Source organism: Hemitrygon akajei, chromosome 17 (genome assembly GCF_048418815.1).
Source record: "Hemitrygon akajei chromosome 17, sHemAka1.3, whole genome shotgun sequence".
NCBI lineage: Eukaryota > Metazoa > Chordata > Chondrichthyes > Myliobatiformes > Dasyatidae > Hemitrygon > Hemitrygon akajei.
Window position 1 is genome coordinate 66,507,067 of NC_133140.1, and position 20,004 is coordinate 66,527,070.

Here is a 20,004-nt window from a genome sequence, read left to right on the forward strand (position 1 = left end):
ATAAATTCACCAGCCCACTCTAATCTCCATGTACTGTTCCAATAAGACACAACACAAGCTCCTGGAGCCTTACAGACCTGGTATCAAATTTGTTAACTTCAGCTGACATGTTCTGTCTTTCAGTCCGTTTGAAAACATATATAATCATGTGCAGTTCTACAACAGGTACAAATCTAGTCACCCTATTACAGGGAGAATATGGAAACTTTAGGAAGAGTACAGAAGGTGTGGGCCATGGCCAGTGTTCCCTCTAATTTTTAGTAGTCAGTGTGTACAAAAATCTTAAGTTGTGCAATTTTTTTTCTTGTGACAAAAGTATTCGCGCACTGAATGCACACATGGCACAGTTTATGTAGGTTTACAAAATATTTGACATAAAACTGCACAAAATAACATACATATTTAAGTCACTCAGTTATTTTTTTCTCTCTCCCATCTTTGGCTTTTACCCATTCTTTGTAAACTCTTTCTAGACTAATAGAACTTCCATCCAATTGACAGCTTTTGATTCTCGTTAACATCCAAATGACATTCACGTAAATGGTTTCTCAGCTTGTTTTTGAGTTGATTCATTAGGCTAAAACCTCGCTCACAGTCCACACTAGACGCAAGAAAGGTTCCCCCAATATCAACTGCACAAGGTCGCAAAACTGTACATTTTGAAGTACAAATGCCACCATTTGAGCAAAGTTTGAAATCAGTTTGGATTTAATTTTTTCTTGCAAGGAAAATTTGAAATCATTAAACTGTCTAACTATTACAGTATTTTCAGCTAGAAAATCATGATATTTTAGGCATAAGGCATTAACTTGTTCCTCGCCAAATGTGAAGTCACAATCTGCAATTGCGGAGAAATCAAAAGCTGACCATTCTTGTACCTCATCTTCAGGAAACTTTTCTTCTAAATGAACACAAAGACTATTTATAAAAGTCAACAGCGAACTTGTATCTACTGTGATGTTTTCTTCACGTTGTTGGCTTAGCAAAACTTCAACTTTGTCATTTCATGAAACATTGTCTCCCACATACTGCTTTCTTGTCTTGTTAATTTTGCCTCGTGCAAAATGAAGTGAATCAGTCGGTGTCTGGCCACTCTTTTGCAGAATCTTGCACAGTTCAGCCAGTTCATCAAAGACATCACATAAAACCTGTAAAGCTACTTTGCATGTGATGTTTATCAATTTAGCCACAGGGTCATTTGACTGATCTTCTTCAAAGTATGTGATCAGGGCCTCATAACTTTTTATTATTGCTTGCAATGCAAGGTGTCTAGATAACCATCGGACTTCATTAAGTGGTCTGAAAGCAACAGAAACATTTAGCTAAAAGATTATTTTCAGTAAGTATAATTATTAATTACTACATTATTTTAGGTAACTAACCTTTTGTGCGCACATTAATTTCCTTTGTGCGCTGGTTGAAAAACGTGTGTCAGTGCACAGCTTAGAGGGAACATAGGCCACGGCAGTCAGAGCTCAAATTGGGCATGGCACCTGATGATGATGACAGAAGGTGTTGCCTGGATTAGGGAGTATGAACTATAAAGAGAAATTAGGCAAACTTGATTTGCTTGCTCTGGAGTGTTGGAGGCTGAGGGGAGACCTGATAATAGTTTATAAACTATGAAAGACATAGATAGGACAAGTATTTTTACACACAGGGAAATGCTTTGATCAGGCTGCCAGGGGTAGTGGTGAAAGCCGATATGATGGTGCTGTTTAAAATGCTTTTAGATGTGCAGGATATAGATCATGAATAGATAGAAAAGATTTAGTTTAATTCATCATTATGGTCATCAGAGGCATTATGGGCTGAAGGGCCTGTTCCTGTGCTGTTATGTTTATGTTCTATGTTCTAACCATCTCTGCCTGCCATCCAAATTTTTCTTCTTGTGTATGCCAACAGCACATCAGCAACAAACTACACTACATAGAACTTCATCCCAATTGCTATAGGTCTTACTCTATCAGAGTACTTCCCTTGCTTTAACCCACCTACAGTAATGGATTTCTCCATTTCTAATAAAATATCATGTCGGGTTTCTCATATGAAATTTTAACTGCTTCACTTTCCACAGTTGCTGCCTGACCTGCTTCAGTTGCTCATCTTTGCCATTTACCTTTTTTTGTAATCATGTTAGGTCAGTCTTCCTTAACTTACTTGGATAAATTTAATCTGTTGTGCAAGTCTCACCATCTTTACATGTCCATTACACAAACCAAAGAGCATTATGTGCTGGTAGCTGCTGCCATGAAACCATTTAATCTCATTCTATCGCAGACTCTTTTACCCATTTCTTCCTACCACCTGGTATCTCTCTTTTTCTCAGTTTGCACAAAGGGTCACAAACCCAAAATAGTGACTGCTTCTCTTTCCACATATGCCTCCTGACTTGTTCATCTTCTCCAGCATTTCAGAGACACATGACTCGTAGATGCACTTGAATGTCATGAAAGTAGAGGATAAGTTTCTGCATTAATTTTCTAATATTTACACATAGTGCATTTGGATATTGAGAAAGGGTAGAGATTTGTCCATAATTATTAATATTGTAGGGTGGACACAATGCAGTTCCACTGAATTTGGCTAATATTTGACTGGAAAAGAATGTAAAACACAAATCTTGCAGCAATCAGATGTTCAAAGATTGTTTTAAAATTTGACTGCATATTTTGCATCTCAACACATTACAAATTTTATTTCAATATTTATCCTTTCTACCAATAACCAAACATGGAAACCACTGCATTTTTCAAAGAATAGTGACCTAGGATTGTTTGTTCTAAAATAAACAATCCTTAATAAAGATGGAAAATTTCAATTGTTAATACTGAATATTCAATTGCTTATTTTGAATATTCATTATATAATGATCCCTTGAATTGTTTCTTCGTGTTTAAAAATAAACAAACCCAGAACCCAGGTTCCCTACAGCATCACAGTCTCTAATAATACATGTCAAAGCAGGAATCTCAGCTCTGAGGAGAACATGAAAGGTCAGTTAATAATATGGTTAATTAATTGAGCATGAAGCTGAAAGATGAAGTACAATCTAGGAGTGAAGAATTAACCATTATGGTTGTCTGAATGAAAAAGAAGATGATGTAAATATTGGCACTTGAAGGAATCTGCTAGACAAGGCTGCGAATATCGATTAGGGATGTTCTCCATGTGGTGATCCTTAAAGAGTAAACAGTCAATGTTTCAGGCCAAGACTCTTCGTCACAATGAAAGGTCTCGGCCTAAAATAACAACTGTTTACTTTTTTCCATAGATGCTGTATGGCCTACTGAGTTCCTCCAGCATTTAGTGTGTTGTTTTGTATTTCTAACGTCTACAATTTTTCTCGTGTTTTTCATTTTGATCCTGTTGCTCTTAAGCCTGTTAATTTACAGACTCAGCCCCATGGCTTTTAGTCTCCAGGTATCCTCTTCTTCTGGCACCAACTGCTGTCATTTTGCGTACCTGTGTTTAGTGGGTACTATGGGAAGCCACCACTCTGATGCAGTCACAAGGAATTAGATGCACCCTTCCTGTTCCACATATAACTGGTTCTCTCACTGGACTACCCTATAAAGCCTGCAATATAAGCACAAAATATTGGAAAACGGCTTCTTGGACTGGTTCCAACTCTGCTTATTTGTGCATTTAAGCAAATTAGCCCAGGCTAATAAATTGTTTTGTCATTTTTATATTGATATACGCTTAAAACTACAGCAATACTGAAGTGAAATGTTTAAAAAAGGATGAGCTTTGGATCTCTGGTATCTCTTATGCTCTCCCAAAATGTTTCAGGCCTCAACAGAGGCCTAAATCAAATTGGTCTTGACAGTTTCTAACTGTCACTCAATAATTGGCTAATTAGAATAAATGAACTTCATATTCCATAAAGGGAAATTCATATATCAAATATATTTTACTTATTAATTGATCAAATGAATCTAAATAAAATACAGTGTTCACATTACAATCCTCACCAATTTACATATGTCTAACCTATGGACAGTCCATACATATGAATAATATGATTCCAATTTATGAATTTGGATTAGGAAAGTTCTCAGAAATGGGACCCCCTTGGTAACCTGGGGAGGACCTGTATACATATTCATCTTATTTATCATGAGCTTACTCCTAAATTGGTGATATTGTGCATAAAGCAGCTTCAGATATAAGCACATCAGATCACTTGTAAGCAATGGCAAGTATGAGATGAAATTTAGTTTGGGCTGTTTCTGAGCCTGATGCAGACATTGTTCTTGGATCACATGATTGAAGTTGGAAATCTAGCTCATATTTACTAAATAGGAAAAGTTAATTACATGAGAATCCAGGAATATTGATTTATACAAAATAGGAGATGGAAAGGACTTACATCATTAAAAATCACACAACATGATTACCAGATGAGACTTGTCCTCTGTTAGTGTTAGCCGCTAGAATACATGAAAATACCTTCTGTAGTATGATGTAATTGACAAAATCTTCTGCTCTATTCCTTAGGTGACCCGGTAGCTACTGGCACTGGTACCTTGATTATCAACATGCTGGATGTGAATGACAACCCACCCTCTGTTTATCCAACTGTAGCAAAGTTCTGTGAGGATTCGAAGGATCTCAGTGTGGCTATTCTGGGAGCAACAGACAAAGATCTTGAACCAAATGCTGATCCATTTAATTTTCAGTTGGGCAAGCAACCTGGAGTTGAAAAAACCTGGAAGGTCACCCAGGTCAACAGTAAGAGAACTTTCCATTTCAGAAAAAAGAGATTCTCCGATCTTATAGTGAAATTCCATCTCATTGTCTGTACCTCCAGTTGAACTTTGTCTTTTTGTGTGTTTTCCCCCTAGCTGTCAGTCTGTGGTTTTGTATTGCCATGTGCTCTTGTTTGTTTTCATGTCCCATGTGCTCCTGTCCCCGCTCCTGCTCTACTCCGGCCCCTGTATTACTGAGCACTCTTCCTCTGTCCTGTTTCTCAATATTACTGTTTTGCTGCCACTTCTGTCTCATTGTGCTCCACCTATCATCTGCCTCTCTGTTTATTGCTCAGTGTATTTTAGCCCTGTATTTTCACCTGTTTGTTGCCAGATTGTGCCAGTGAATTTTCCTGAGCCTTTTCAGTATTTGTATCTGTACTCTGTCCTTCTGAATATCGACTCTGCCTGTTTCCTGATTCCGGGTTTTGGATTTCTCTAGATGTTTTGATCTCTGCCTGAACTTTGATACCGACTTTGTTTGCACCTCGGGATTTGTTACTCAATTAATATCACTGTGTGCACAGTGCTGGGTCTGTGATTGGATCCCTGCTCCAGCCTCCTGACACTCATATAGTTAGATGTTAATCAGCATTCAATGCATTTTCTAATCTTGTCTGTAGAATGAACTCCACATAGACACCACTACAAATGAGGAATTAGCCTGAATCAATGGGGCTGTGAGGCAGCAGCAGCAGCAGCACCACGTGCCACAAATTCCACAAAGACATGAGGAATTTCAGCATTTTCATTCCCCCTTATTCCTTGGCTACATTTAATTTTTAGACCATCCTGCCAATGCCTTGAAAATTTCCTCGTGCACCCCTTTTGTCTAAGGCTGCCTCATCAAAGTCCTCAAGTCCTCTGCCGAACTTATCTAGGACATTGCTTCTGGAGGGATGGCAGCTGAACCAGCTTAATTCTTTGGCCCTCCAGAGTGTAGCCTTAACTCCATTCTTGTAGATCCACTGGACCACCAAAGCTCTTATCTTGTCTGCAAGTTATTTGTACCCAATGAATTACTACATACTCATCCCAAATTCTAAGCAAATCACGCACAATATCAGCATCTGAATTAATGGATGTGGACATTAAATTGAGTGGCTTTATCTTCTTTCATTTCTCTCCCTTCTACCAAGTTAGAATGGCTTGCTATATCAAACAGAAAAAAAGAAATGTTGAAACAACACACACAAAATGCTGGTGGAACACAGCAAGCCAGGCAGCATCTATAGGAGAAGCGCTGTCGACGTTTCGGGCCGAGACCCTTCGTCAGGACTAACTGAAAGGAGAGATACTAAGAGATTTGAAAGTAGTGGGGGGAGGGGGAAATGCAAAATGATAGGAGAAGACCGGAGGGGGTGGGATGAAGCTAAGAGCTGGAAAGGTGATTGGTGAAAGTGATACAGAGCTGGAGAAGGGAAAGGATCATGTGACAGGAGGCCTCGGGAGAAAGAAAGGGGGAGGGGGGAGCACCAGAGGGAGATGGAGAACAGGCAGGGTGATGGGCAGAGAGAGAGAAAAAAAACAAACAACTAAATATGTCAGGGATGTGGTAAGAAGGGGAGGAGGGGCATTAACGGAAGTTAGAGAAGTCAATGTTGTGTAGTTTTGTGGTCAGAAAGTGGAGGAAGCTTGCAACCTTCATTATTTGAAGAGAAAAGAGATGAAGGAGAAGTGAAATGTGAGAAGGGGGTTAAAGCGGATGTTTAAAATCAGAATCAGGTTTATTATCACCGGCATGTGTTGTGAAATTTGTTAACTTAGCAGCAGCAGTACAATGCAATAGAAAGAAAAATAATTCAGCAACAGTAAGTATATATGTATGTATATTAAATGGATTAAAAATAGTGCAAAACAGAAATAATAGAAAAAAGTGAGTTAGTGTTCATGGGTTCAATGTCCATTTAGGAATCAGATGGAAGAAGGGAAGAAGCTGTTCCTGAATCATTGAGTGTGTGCCTTCAGGCTTCTGTACCTCCTTCCTGATGGTAACAATAAGAGGACATGTCCTAGGTTATTGATTATTAAGGGCATCAAAGTTAAAGGTGAAAAGACAGGAAAATGGGGTTGAGGTGAAAAATAATGATTAAATAGCAGAGAAGACTTGATAGACCAAATGGCCTAATTCTGCTGCTATATCTTATGGAATTACAGGTGACGATCCTGTCATCTTCTTGCCCTACAACTCAGTAACAAGCATTTCAGTATTGAATAACATGTATCCATATGCAATTGTGTGCATCTTGTCCTGCAGGACCAAAGGAGGTGTGTGCCTTTACGGAGTTAGTAGCGGGTCATGAAAGTGGTTGTGAGGATGATTAAACTAGTAATTAAAAACTAACTAAGTGAGTCTCTTCTTCCTACAGTACACAACATTGACATCTCTCCATTCCCTGTAAATCTGTGTGCCTAACAGCCCCTTAAGTACCTCTATCGAGTTCTCCTCCACTACCAATTCTGGCTGTGCATTCCAGGTACCTAACACTCTCTGAGTAAAAAACTTGTCCTGCACATCTCCTGAGAACTTTCATCTTTTGTGGATTTGTGGATGTAGGGCAGTACAATGGATTCTAGTTAATAGGACCATCAGTCAATCAAGACACTCACTTATTTGGGACAACTCTTTAGAACAAAAGCTGATCGAGAAAATAGCTAAGATTCCCTTTATTTATTTTGGACAACATGCCACTTTATTGGGGTAGGGGACTGTTGCCGAACAGTTTCTAACTAGCACTGGACATGAGAACTTGCATGGCTGTTAGACACTACACTATGCTTAGGGTAGTTTTTAAATAGCATCAATTATGTGCGCTTGTTCCCAAAATGCAGTGATTTTTGTCACTGGTAGTTGGCGAGAAATAAGTAGTGAAACAATTCAGAACCATTTTGATCACTGCAGTTTCAAGTCAGAAACAGCTGGGAGTGACAATGAAACAATTTCACTACTTCAACAAGTTAGGAACTATGAAGAATTTGAAGGTATCAACAATCATCTTGATTGATATGATAATTAAGATTTAGAGGATGCAGTAATCAATAGTATTGTATGAAGGCAGTCCATTATGTACTTTAAGCATCTGCTCTCATTTTGTTCATGTACAGTCAATCAAAAGAACATATGCACTAGATGAATTCCTCTATTGATAAACTAATACACAGTTTTACACTACCTAGTAGTTTGATAGTGTTCTGATTTGACCCGTATTTTCATTTAAATACATAATTTGTTACTCAGTTAAGCAGTAGCTTGTCTTTTTTATACCTCTTTAACTATCTCCATGAAACTTCAGCTAATTGGGGCAACTGCTTAATTGGGCCAAAGTGTAGTAGTCCTGATGTGTCCCGATTAACCAGAATCTACTGTATTTGAAAGTTAGACATGCTCTCCTGTTGATGGAGATTGCTGGCTGGTGTATGCTGAATGTGTACTACATTGAACAATTTCTGAGCTACTTCACCTTCTCTTCTAGAATAAATGTCCCTGCCTACTTCTGGATGTTGTGAAGGCTGCTATCCCCTATATTTTTTCTTTCGTGGACATCTCCCAGGCTAGCTTCAGTGGGGAAACTCCTTCCCTTTAACTGCAACAGGAAATAGTGAATGAACATTTTAAAACATGCCTGGCCATTCAAAATACTGTATGGGGCTGATGGAAGGTTTCAATCTTCGGCACTGGCTGTATGCAGACATCTCCAGCATGATGACCACATGAGGAAACATTAGTCATGAAGAAACACAAACAAAATGCTGGAGGAACTCAGCAGGTCAGGCAGCATTCATGGACGTGAACAAACAGTCAATGTTTCGGGCAGAGACCCTTCTTCAGAAGTGGAAAGTAGGGGGAAGACGCCACAATAGAGAGGTGAGGGGAGGGGAAGGAAGTGATAGGTGAAGGAAAGTTAAAGGGCTGAAGAGCAAGGGATCTGATAGGTGAGGAGAGTGGACCAGAGGAGAAAGGGAAGGAGGAGGGGAGCCAGGGAGAGGTGATAGGCAGGTGAGAAGATGTAAGAGGCTAGAGCGGGGAATAGAAGAAGAAGGGAGTGGAAGGATTTTTTATAACCAGAAGGAGAAATCAATATTCATACCATCAAGGAGCAGGCACGAATATAGCATAATTACTAATCATGAATTTTGATCGCTCTACACGCATGCAGGGACAACCCTGTTTCGCTTCCAATGTATTTTGTGATTTTTGACTGGATGTTAAAGATAACACAAAAGCAGCATATTGGGAGGTGCTGAGAAATCCGAAGTAAAAGCAGTAAATGGATATACTCAGTGGAGATGGACAGTTCCTGCAGAGGAAGAAACAAAGTAAACACTTCAAGTAACTGTACTTTATCAAACTGGAATATTTTGGTGAGACAGTGTTGTAGTAATATATTCTCCAGGATATGAACGCACGTTCAACTTCAGTTCTCTATTTAGTTCAAAGGGTGAGAAATAATAAGCAATTGACAAAAGGGATTCCCAGCAAGCAAAGACAGATGATCATGGGATATGACTGATTTTTGGGACAGTTGAATTATTTGCCTTTTTACCTTCTATTCCGTCTTGGTAGCCTCCAACCCGATGACATGAATATCGATTTCTCCTTCCAGTAAAAAATATTTTCCCTTCCTCTCCCTTCTTTTTCTATTACCCACTCTGGCCTTTTATCTCTTCTCACCTGCCTATCACTTCCTTCAGGACCCCTTTTCCTTCCCTTTCTCTTATGGTCCCCTCTCCTATCAGATTCCTTCTTCTCCAGCCCTTCACCGCCCACCTGGCTTCGCCCATCGCCTTCTAGCTAACCTCCTTCCCCTCCCCCAACCTTTTAAATTCTGGCCCTGAAGAACAGCCACAGCCAGAAACATCGACTGTTTATTCATTTCCATAGATGCAGCCTGAGCTGCTGAGTTCTTCCAGCATTTTCTATGTGTTGCAATGAATTATTGTCTGTTATTCACTGGAAGTTCAGTCTCTATGTTAATCACATTTCTTTAATTCCAGAAAATCAAAGAGGTCATTTTGAACATTGGATATTTATTGAATAACATATGTGACACTGATTAAACACTGACTGTGTGGAAGTATTCCATCACCCAACATTGATATCTAACCTTCATGAGTAAAGTTTGCACTTACAACATTCATATTTTTGTTTTGTTCCTTCAGGCACTCATGCTCGACTCAGCCTCCTGCATTCACTGAAAAGATCCAACTACAATTTGCCAATTGTAGTGACAGACAGTGGGAAGCCCCCATTGACCAACAGCACAGATGTTTTAGTCCAAGTCTGCTCTTGCAAGAAGAACAAAATGGACTGCAGCACAGCCAACTCTCTCCACATCAGTATCACACTCCTCTTGATTTCTATCATCACATTGTTCTGTGAGTTTGGTTTTCAATAGTTCAGATTCAGGTTTGTTATGGTTCATGTTTATGCAACAAGAATCAGAGTCATTGTCTGAATCGTTTATTATCATTGACATAGGTTGGATACATCTTATGCTATAAATTATAATAAGAAGTTTATAAAATAAGTAGTTCAAAACTAGTGGGGGTATTGTTCATGGAGTCATTGTTGGTTCAGAAATTTGATGGCAGAGGGGAAGATGCTGTTCCCAAAATGTTGAATGTTTTAAACTAGTTGTACTTAATGTATCCTAGGCTCTGGACATCAAGAGGAATGACATGGTAGTGCTGCTACTGCATAGTTCCAGTGTCCTGGGTTTGGTCCTGACCACAAAGTGTTGTCTGTGAGAAGTTTGCACAGATTTGCATGGGTTTTACCTGGTGCTCTGATTTCCTCCAACATCTCAAGGATGTGCTATTAGCTATTATACGTTATCCCTTGCATAGTTGGGTGGCAGAAGAATCAGAGGAAGTTCATGGAGACTTGAGGGAGAATTGTTTACAGGAGGTAGGACTGATTGGGAATGCACTAAGAACCATTGTATATTGTGTGTTCATGTTGGGTCCTCCACTGACCTCTTCAATTGTGAGAAATATAAGAAATATTGTACTTCTGCTAGACAAAAGGTAAAGACCTAAGCTGACTGAATGTAGTTTCCCCTTCTGAATGGCCTACTCTCAAGCAAATGTTTGTCAACAAGGTATTTTTTAAATATTTGATCAATTACTCTTTTTTTAAAATAGTGTTTAATTGATAAATCACACAAATGCATGGATAAATTTCACATTTGCTAATTAACTTAATCCAAACAGGTAAATCTGAAATTTCACGGGTCAGACACGGCAAATAAAGAAGGCATAAATTTATTTTCACTTTAATTTAATTCTTCATTAAATCACAAGCGAGGGAATCATATGCTTGTGATTACTGTTGGCAGTATAAAATGAATGTGTATTGCATTCGTTATGGATTTCTTCTGATGGAGGGGTCTAAGTTACTCAAAACTTATGAGCCCTGGGAAATATAATGTAGAAACTTTAAAAATCGGTCTTCTAAAATTCTAATACGTGTTCTTGGATCATGCTGTAATCTATGCCTGATTCAACAGATTCGAATCGGAAGCCGGATTAATCCTAATGCTCAAAGAATATTTTCCATTGCCTAATGTCCCAAGAATATTTTCCATTGCTTTTCCCAGGGCTGAAATGACTAACACAAGAGGGTGCAGTTTTAAGGTGCTTGTAAGTAGGTACAGAGGAGATGTCAGGGGTAAGATTTTTATGCAGAGAGTGGTGAATGCGTGGAATGGGCTACTGGCGACAGTGGTGGAGGCGGATGTGATAGGGTCTTTTAAGAGACTCCTGGATAACTACATGGAACTTAGAAAAATAGAAGGCTATGGGTAATCCTAGGTAATTTCTGAAGTAAGTATATGTTTAGCACAGCATGGTGGGCCAAAGGTCTGTATTGCACTGCAGGTTTTCTATGTTTCTATGTTTCTGTATCATGCATTAAAGCCCAATCTATCGAGGTTGAGTCTCACTAAGCTTTAAGTTTCAAGTTATTGTTGTACCCAGGGTATAAGCGCCATGAATATAATCTTTTTTTCAATAGCAGGAGTGCAGTAGATTATGAACATGACAACATAAATTGTAGAAATTGTGATAAATACAGGCATTAAGGTATTATATGTGAATCCATACAGTATAGGGAATAAGGTAGATGATCTTGTAGCGCAGTTAGAGATTGGCAGGTATTTGCTGATGACACAAAGGTTGGGGGTGTTGTGGATAGTCTGGAGGGTAGTTAGAGGTTACAGCGGGACTTCAAAAGGATGCAGAACTGGGCTGAGAAGTGGCAGATGGATTTCAACCCAGATAAGTGTGAAGTGGTTCATTTTGGTAGGTCCAATTTGAAGAGAGAATATAATATAAATGGTAAGACTCCTGGCAGTGTGGAGGATCTGAGAGATCTTGGTGTCCATGTTAGTAGGACACTCAAAGCTGCTGTGCAGGTTGACAGTGTTGTTAAGAAGGCATATGGTGTGTTGGCATTCATCAACCATAGGATAGAGTTCAAGAGCTGTGAGGTAATGTTATGGCTATATAGGACCCTGGTCAGACCCCACTTGAATTACTGTGTTCAGTTCTGGTCACCTCACTACAGGAAGGATGTGGATACTATAGAGAGAGAGCAGAGGAGATTTACAAGGATGTTGCCTGGATTGAGGAGCTTGCCTTATGAGAAAAGTTTGAGTGAACTTGGCCTTTTCTCCTTGGAGTGAAGGAGGATGAAAGGTGATCTGATAGAGGTGTATAAGATGATGAGGGGCATTGATTGTGCAGATAGTCAGAGGCTTTTTCACAGGGCTGAAACAGCTAACATGAGGGGACATGTCTTTAAGGTGCTTGGAAAAAGATACTGAGGGGATGTTAGCGGTAAGTTTTTCACACAGAGAATGGTGGGTGTGTGGAATGCACTGCCGGCGACAGTGGTGGAAGCAGATACAGTAGGGTCTTTTAAGAGCTTGGAGAAATGATGGGCTATGTGATAGGGAAATTCTAGGCAATCTCTGGAGTAGGTTACATGGTCAGCACAACATTGTATTGTACTGTAGGATTTTTATGTTTTATGGCATTGTGGGCATAATCGAGATGTAGCTAAAGGATCATCATAGTTGGGTGCTTAACGTACATGATACGCATTGTATCGAAAGGACAAGCAGCTAGGCGGGGGTGGGGTGGCTTTGTTGGTAAAAAAAAATGCGATCAAATCCTTAAGGGTGTTGTAAAGGTGACAAAGAGGAAGATATAGAATCCTTGTGAGTAGACAAGGAATTGCAAGGGTAAAAAACCCTGATGGGAGTTAGATACAGACCCCACGCAGCAGATAGGATTGGGATATAAATTTCAGTGGGAAATAGAAAAGTAAGTTAATAAGGGCAATGTTATGATTGTCAAGTGGGATTTCAATATGCTGGTAGTTTGGGAAAATTGGGTTGATGCTGGATCCCAAGAGAGGGAATTTGTAGAATGCCTATGAGATGGCTTTTTAGAGTAGCTTCTGTTGAGCCTACTAGGGGAAAGACATTTCTGGATTGGGTGTTGTGTAATGATCCAGATTTGATTAGAAACATTACGATAATGGAACCTTTGGGATGTAATGAAAATAGCATGATACAATTCATACTGCAGTTTGAGAGGGAGAAGATAAAGTCAGATGTATTAGTATTACACTAGAGTAAAGGGAATTACAAAGGCATGAGCGAGGAGTTGGCCAAAGTTGATTGGAAGGATCACTAGCAGGGATAATGGCAGAGATGAAGAAATATTGTAAAAGGAGGACGAGGCAACTGTGATTGACATGGCAAATTAAAGACTGCATCAAAGCAAAAGGGAGGGCATATAATAGAGCAAAAATTAATGGGAAGTTAGAGGACTGGGAAGTGTTTAAAAACCAATAGAAGGCAACTAAAAAAAACATAAGGAGAGAAAAGATGAAATATTAAAGTAAGTAGCCAACATATCAAAGAGGATACCAAATGTTTTTTTCAGAAAAAAGAGTAAAAGAGAGGCCAGAGTGATACTGGACTGCTGGAAAATGATGCTGTAGAGGTAATAACAGGAGAGAAAGAAATGGCAGGTGAACTTAATAAGTATTTTGCATCAGTTTTCACCATGGAAGACTCTAGCAGTATGCCAGAAATTCCAGAGTGTCAAGGTGCAGAAATAAGCGTAGTTGCTATTATTAAGGAGAAGGTGCTTGGGAAGCTGAAAGTCTGAAGGTAGATAAGTCACCTGAACCAGATGGACTACACCCCAGAGTTCTGAAAGGAGCAGCTGAAGAGATTGAGGAAGCATTGATAACTATCTTTCAAGAATCACTAGATTCTGGAATGGTTCCAGAGTACTGGAAAATTGCTAATATCACTCCACACTTTAAGAAGGGGCGGAGGCAGATGAAAGGAAATCATAGGCCAATTAGGTCCTTATTTCACATTGATTCAAGAACCCATGGCAGAAGGGAAGAAGCATTTGTTGAATCTTGAGTTGCAGAGTTTCACTTTCCCCTACATTCTGCCTGAAGGCAGCAATGAGAGGAGTATATCGCCTAGATGGGTAGACTATAGGACCCCTTGTTGGTGCCCTCAGAAGTGGGGAGGGCTGTGTCTGTGGTGGAAATGACTGAGTCCATACTCCGTATAGCCTCTTAAATTTCTGCCCATTGTATTTGAATACCAGGCCGCAATGATTATCTGTAGAAATGTGGAAGTTCTAGTCTCCACTGCTGGCAATAATGGTGGCACCAAATGCCCAGTCCCAACTGGCTGAACTTGCTCACATTCTGTTCCAGTGGATTCCTGATGGAGTCCAATTAGACAGAATGATTTTTCACAGGCTTCCTAGTCTCTAATGTGACAAATCCATCTCGAGCCAGGCTTAATATGCCACAAGAACAGCAGTCCACCTGCCATTGAGTGAGAAAGAAGCTCCTGGGTAAAAGGTAAAACTTTTTTTACTATTTATTTTGTTAGTTTCAATAATTTAGCATGTGGATAAATTACTTAGCTATTTAATAATAAATATACTGTAATAATATTTTCTATTTTTATTCTAGTTCATATTCTTATTTCTTCTCTAACTATTTATTAATATTTACTGTACATTCATAATTTCCCCTGAACTGCAAAGGCTGTTTAGAATCAAGCACATTGCTGCATTTGAGTAGCCTAGCACATAAGAATTTCCCTAAACTCATTTGTGAATTAATCGAGTTTTCATAATAAATCTTGTACTTTATTGGGATTATATTGGTTTTCTGTAAATCCATGGAAGTCCTGGTCTTCACTATGGGCAACAATCTTAGTCTCTGACCACACAACTAGCTCTGGGTTTCACACACAAAATGCTGGAGGAATTTAGCAGACAAGGCAGCATCTATGGAAAAAATACAATCGACATTTTGGGCGTGAACTCTTTGGCAGGACTGTAGAAAAAAAGATGAGGAGTGGATTTAAAAGGTGGGAGGCAGCGAGAGAGAAACACAAAGTGATCGGTGAAACCGGGAGGAGGAGAGATGAAGTAAGGAGCTGGAAAGTCGATTGGTGAAAGTGATACAAGGCTGGAGAAGGGGGAGTCTGATAGGTGAGGATAGAAAGTCATAGAAGAAAAGGGGGGAGGAGCACCAGAGGAAGGTGATGGGCAGGCAAGGAGATAAGGTGAGAGAAGGAAAAGGGAATGGGAACTGGTGAAGGAGAGGGGGAGGTTTGGGCATTACCGGAAGTTTGAGAAATCGATGCTCATTCCATCAGGTTGGAGGCTACCCAGATGGAATAAAAGGTGTTGCTTCTCCAACCTGACTGTGGCCTCATTGCAGCAGTCGAGGAGGCCATGGATTGACATATTGGAATGGGAATGCGAAGTGGAATTAAAATAGGTGGCAACTGCAAGATCCCGCTTCTTCTGGCAGACGGAGTGTAGGTGCTCAGCACAGTGGTCTCCAAATCTACGTCAGGTCTCACCAATATACAGGAGGCCACACTGGGAGCACCGGACACAGTATATGACGCCAACAGACTCACAGGTGAAATGTCGCCTCACCTGGAGGGTCTGTTTGGCGCCCTGAATGGTAGTGAGGGTGGAGGTGTAGGGGCAGGTGTAGCCCTTGTTCCACTTACAAGGACAAGTGTCAGGAGGGAGATGAGTGGGGAATGATGAATGGACAAGTGAGTCGCACAGGGAGCAATCACTGTGGAAAGCAGAAAGTGGGGAGAGTGAAAGATGTGCTTGGTGGTGGGATCCTATTGGAGATGACGGAAGTTGCGGAGAATTAAGTGCTGGATGCGGAGGCTGGTGGGGTGGTAGGTGAGGGTAAGAAACAACCTATCCCTGGTAGGGTGGCAGGAGGATGGGGTAAGAACTGACATGCATGAAATGGAAGAGATGCGATTGAGAGCAGCATTGATGGTGCAGGAAGGGAAGCCCCTTTCATCTCCTTCATTCTGGAATGAAAAGTCTCATCCTGAGAGCAGATGTGACAGAGATAGAAGAATTGAGAGAAGGGGATGGTGTTTTACTGTTGTTACCACTATGACATCATTTTCTGAAGGGTCAGCAAGAATCTCTGTCAACTGACTCCATCATTAGGTAAAGGAGGAACTATTGCATGTCATAGAGAACACTGCCCACTGACGACAAAATCTAGTCTAATTATTGGAGTTAATGATTCATGTGGGGCAAATGAATTTTATCCATGAAAGGGGTAAGGATAATTCAAAATACATTGTGTGTTGGATTTGACAGCATTATTGCGCATTGAAGGATTACCAAAGTAACTTAAGTTCTAATAAACAGTTGCAAATGGCAAAGTTGGCTATAACCGATTGGAAATGGAGGAGTGAGTTCACAAGTCTCTATTTGTTTTGGAGTGTTAACACCATTCAAATACTAATCACTGCCCTCGCTGTATTACTGTGATTATCTCACTTATATTTAATGGATTGATGACAACAAAACATTGGGAATTTTACCGAAAAGAAAACCTTGACATTTGTAGCTATCTCTTTTGTTCTCTGGGTTTGAGTGCTAATATCACAGACTGACATTTGGAAATGTCTGCATCATTTTCATGAGTAGGGAGAAGTATTAGGAATGTTACCATAGTGATGCAGTTGAGAGGCCTTGTCCATAATGACCATTAAATTCATGATAACTGACATGAGAAACCCCACAGCCAAATGATATTGCACATTTACTGAGTAATAACTTACCTAGAATTAAAGGCATACACCATTGGCATCTCAACATTATAGTGTTTTCCCAGAGTTAGTTTAAGAAAGTATTTTAGTAGATTTGTCTAATTTGTGATGTACTGATGGGACAAATGAGCCACAGGAAGCATCCTTACTGAGAATAATAATATATATTGTCTATGAATGTAGGTTAATTGAAAACCTGTAAAGATATGATATAAATCTGGCCATCCCTAAACTCATTTGATAAACAGAAACAGTGAGTTTTGTTCTGATATGCACACTAAATGCATGAATGTTAAATTCCACCACATGCATTTTTTAAACTTTAAAATAAAAATGTACAAAGAGGAATTAAAGTATCAACAGTAAATGTTAAATTTGCGATACAATAACATGGCTGTTAAATTCAGCAGCATTTTGTGTGTGTTGCTTGAATTTCCAGCATCTGCAGATTTCCTCATGGCTGTTAAATTGCTGGATTAATGGATAGGCCTCTGGGCCACTGATCCAGAGAAACAAGTTTGAATTCCACAACAGCAACTGGGAAAATTAAACTTAAATAGTTAAATAAATCCACATACTAAAATCAAGTCAAGTCTTGGAAAAGATAACCTGCTGGATTGTTATGGAACTGATCTGGTTTGCTAATTCCCTGTGGGAAAATAAATCTGTAGACAGGTAAGTAGAATTAATGTTCCAGGTTGCTCCAACAGCTGCAGACTACTTTTGCTTTTCAGTCGTTGTTCCCACCTCTTCCGACTGATACGTTATTTTATCTAGACCCAGCGTTATGGTGGACATGTAATTGAAGAAATTAGATGCAGATTGAAACAGGATTGATAAGAGTATATGCCTCAAAAAGCTTTTGTTGGATTGAGTTAAACCTTTCTCCTTAAAATTGGTCTGTAGTAGTTGTAATCTTTTTGTCTTGTGTAAAAATAATGAATTTAATGAGAGAAAGTAACTGGGCAAAGTAACTTAAAATTGACTAGAGTACTATCTACCTTGAACTTCTTTTGCATTTTTCTCATGTGTTCAAAAAGGATATATTTTATTCCGAAGACCTGTGTTTATAGACCTGATCTATCAGTACCAAGTTGCTCATTTTTCAGTTACTGTAAAGAATTTTGCTACAGAATTTTACTTGAGAGAATAAAGAGGAACTTCATCAAGATATTCTTTGGATTGGAATGCTTTAGTTATCAGGAGAGTTTGGATAAACTAAGCTCGTTTGCCTTTGAGAGAAGCAGACCGAGGAGTAAGCTGCTAGAAATACAAAGATAATGAGAGCAATTGATAGGATAGATAGTCAAATTCTTTTTCTCATGGTAGAGCTGTCAAAAATAAGAGAACAGGTGCTTAAGATGAGAGGAAAGAGTTTTAAAGGAAGTACAAGAGCTACATTTTTTTACAGAAAGAGTTGCTAATATGATGCTTATAAAAGTATTCACTCCCCTTGTAAATTTTCATGCTTTATTGTTTTACAACATTGAATCACAGTGGATTTAATTTGGCTTTTTTGACACTAATCAACAGAAAAAGACTTGTATGTCAAAGTGAAAACAGATCTCTACAAAATGATCTAAATTAATTACAAAATAAAACACAAAATAGTATACACCTCCTTTAATATGACACACCGAATCATCACTAGTGCAGCCAATTGGTTTAGAAGTCACATAATTAGTTAAATGGAGATCACCGTGTGCAGTCATGGTGTTTCAATTGAATGTAGTAAAAATACGCCTGTATCTGGAAGGTCGAACTGTTGGTGAGTCAGTATCCTGGCAAAAACTACACCATGAAGACAAATCAACATTCCAAGCAACTCTATAAAAAAAGTTATCGAAAAGCACAACTTAGGAGATGGATACAAGAAAATTTTCAAGTTATTGAACTTCCCCTGGAGTACAGTTTAGTCATTCATCAAGAAATGGAAAGAATATGGCACAGTTGTAAATCTGCCTGGAGCAGACCGTCCTCAAAAACTGAGTGACCGTGCGAGAATGGGACTAGTGAGGGAGACCACAAGAGACCCATGACAACTCTGGAGGAGTTACAAGCTTCAGTGGCTGAGATGGGAGAGACTGTGCCTGGGTGCCTCACCAATCACAGCTTTGTGGGAGGGTGTAAAGAGAAAGCCACTGTTGAAAAAAACTCATGTGAAATCTCACCTACATTTTGCTGGAAGGCATGTGGGAGACTCTGAAGTCAGCCGGAGGAAGGTTTGATTGTCTGATGAAACTAAAACTTTTTGGCCCTCAGGCTAAACACTATGTTTGGTGTAAGCCAAACACCGCACATCATCAAAAACACTCCATCCCTACCGTGAAGCATGGCGGTGCCTGCATCATGCTGTGGGGATGCTTCACTGCAGCAGGCCCTGGAAGGCTTGTGAGGGTAGAGGGTAAAATTAATGCAGCAAAATACAGGGAAATCCTGGAGGAAAACCTGATGCAGTCTGCAATAGAACTGTGACTCTGGAGAAGATTTGTTTTCCTGCAAGATAATGACCCCCAAGCATAAAGCCAAAGCTACACAGCACTGGCTTAAAAACAACAGAGTTAATATCCTGGAGTGGCCAAGTCAGAGTCCAGACCTCAATCCAATTAAGAATTTGTGGCTGGACTCAAAAAGGACTGTTCACTTATGATCCCATACAAGCTGACAGAGCATGAACAGTTTTGTAAAGAAGAATGGGGAAAATTTGTTGTGTCCAGATGTGCAAAGCTGATAGAGACCTATTCACACAGACTCAAGGCTGTAATTGCTGCCAAAGATGCATCTATTAAATGTTGACTTGAAGGGGGAGTAATTATACAATCAATTATTTTGTCTTTAATAATTGTAATGAATTTAGACCAATTTGTTGAAATTTGTTTTCACTTTGACATAAAAGAATCTTTTCTGTTGATCAGTGTCAAAAAAGTCAAATTAAATCCACTATGATTCAATGTTGTAAAACAATAAACCTTGAACACGTCGGGGGTAGAGGGAGGTGGTGAATACTTTTTATAGGCACTGTATCTGGAACATACCGCCAGAGGAAATGAGGGGAATCAGATATAATTATTATGTTTAATCAGTACCTAGTT

General features: G+C 39.5%; 1 protein-coding gene across 1 annotated transcript in view; it reads left to right on the plus strand.

The window, feature by feature from the left end:
• The window catches only part of cdh13 (cadherin 13, H-cadherin (heart)), a 1,114,993-nt gene that overhangs the window by 1,085,977 nt on the left and 9,012 nt on the right, over positions 1 to 20,004 (plus strand). Inside the window, exons 12-13 of the mRNA XM_073070318.1 lie at positions 4,504 to 4,737; positions 9,915 to 10,130. Coding sequence (XP_072926419.1) covers positions 4,504 to 4,737; positions 9,915 to 10,130 — 450 coding nt within the window. The remainder of the gene's footprint in view (positions 1 to 4,503; positions 4,738 to 9,914; positions 10,131 to 20,004) is intronic.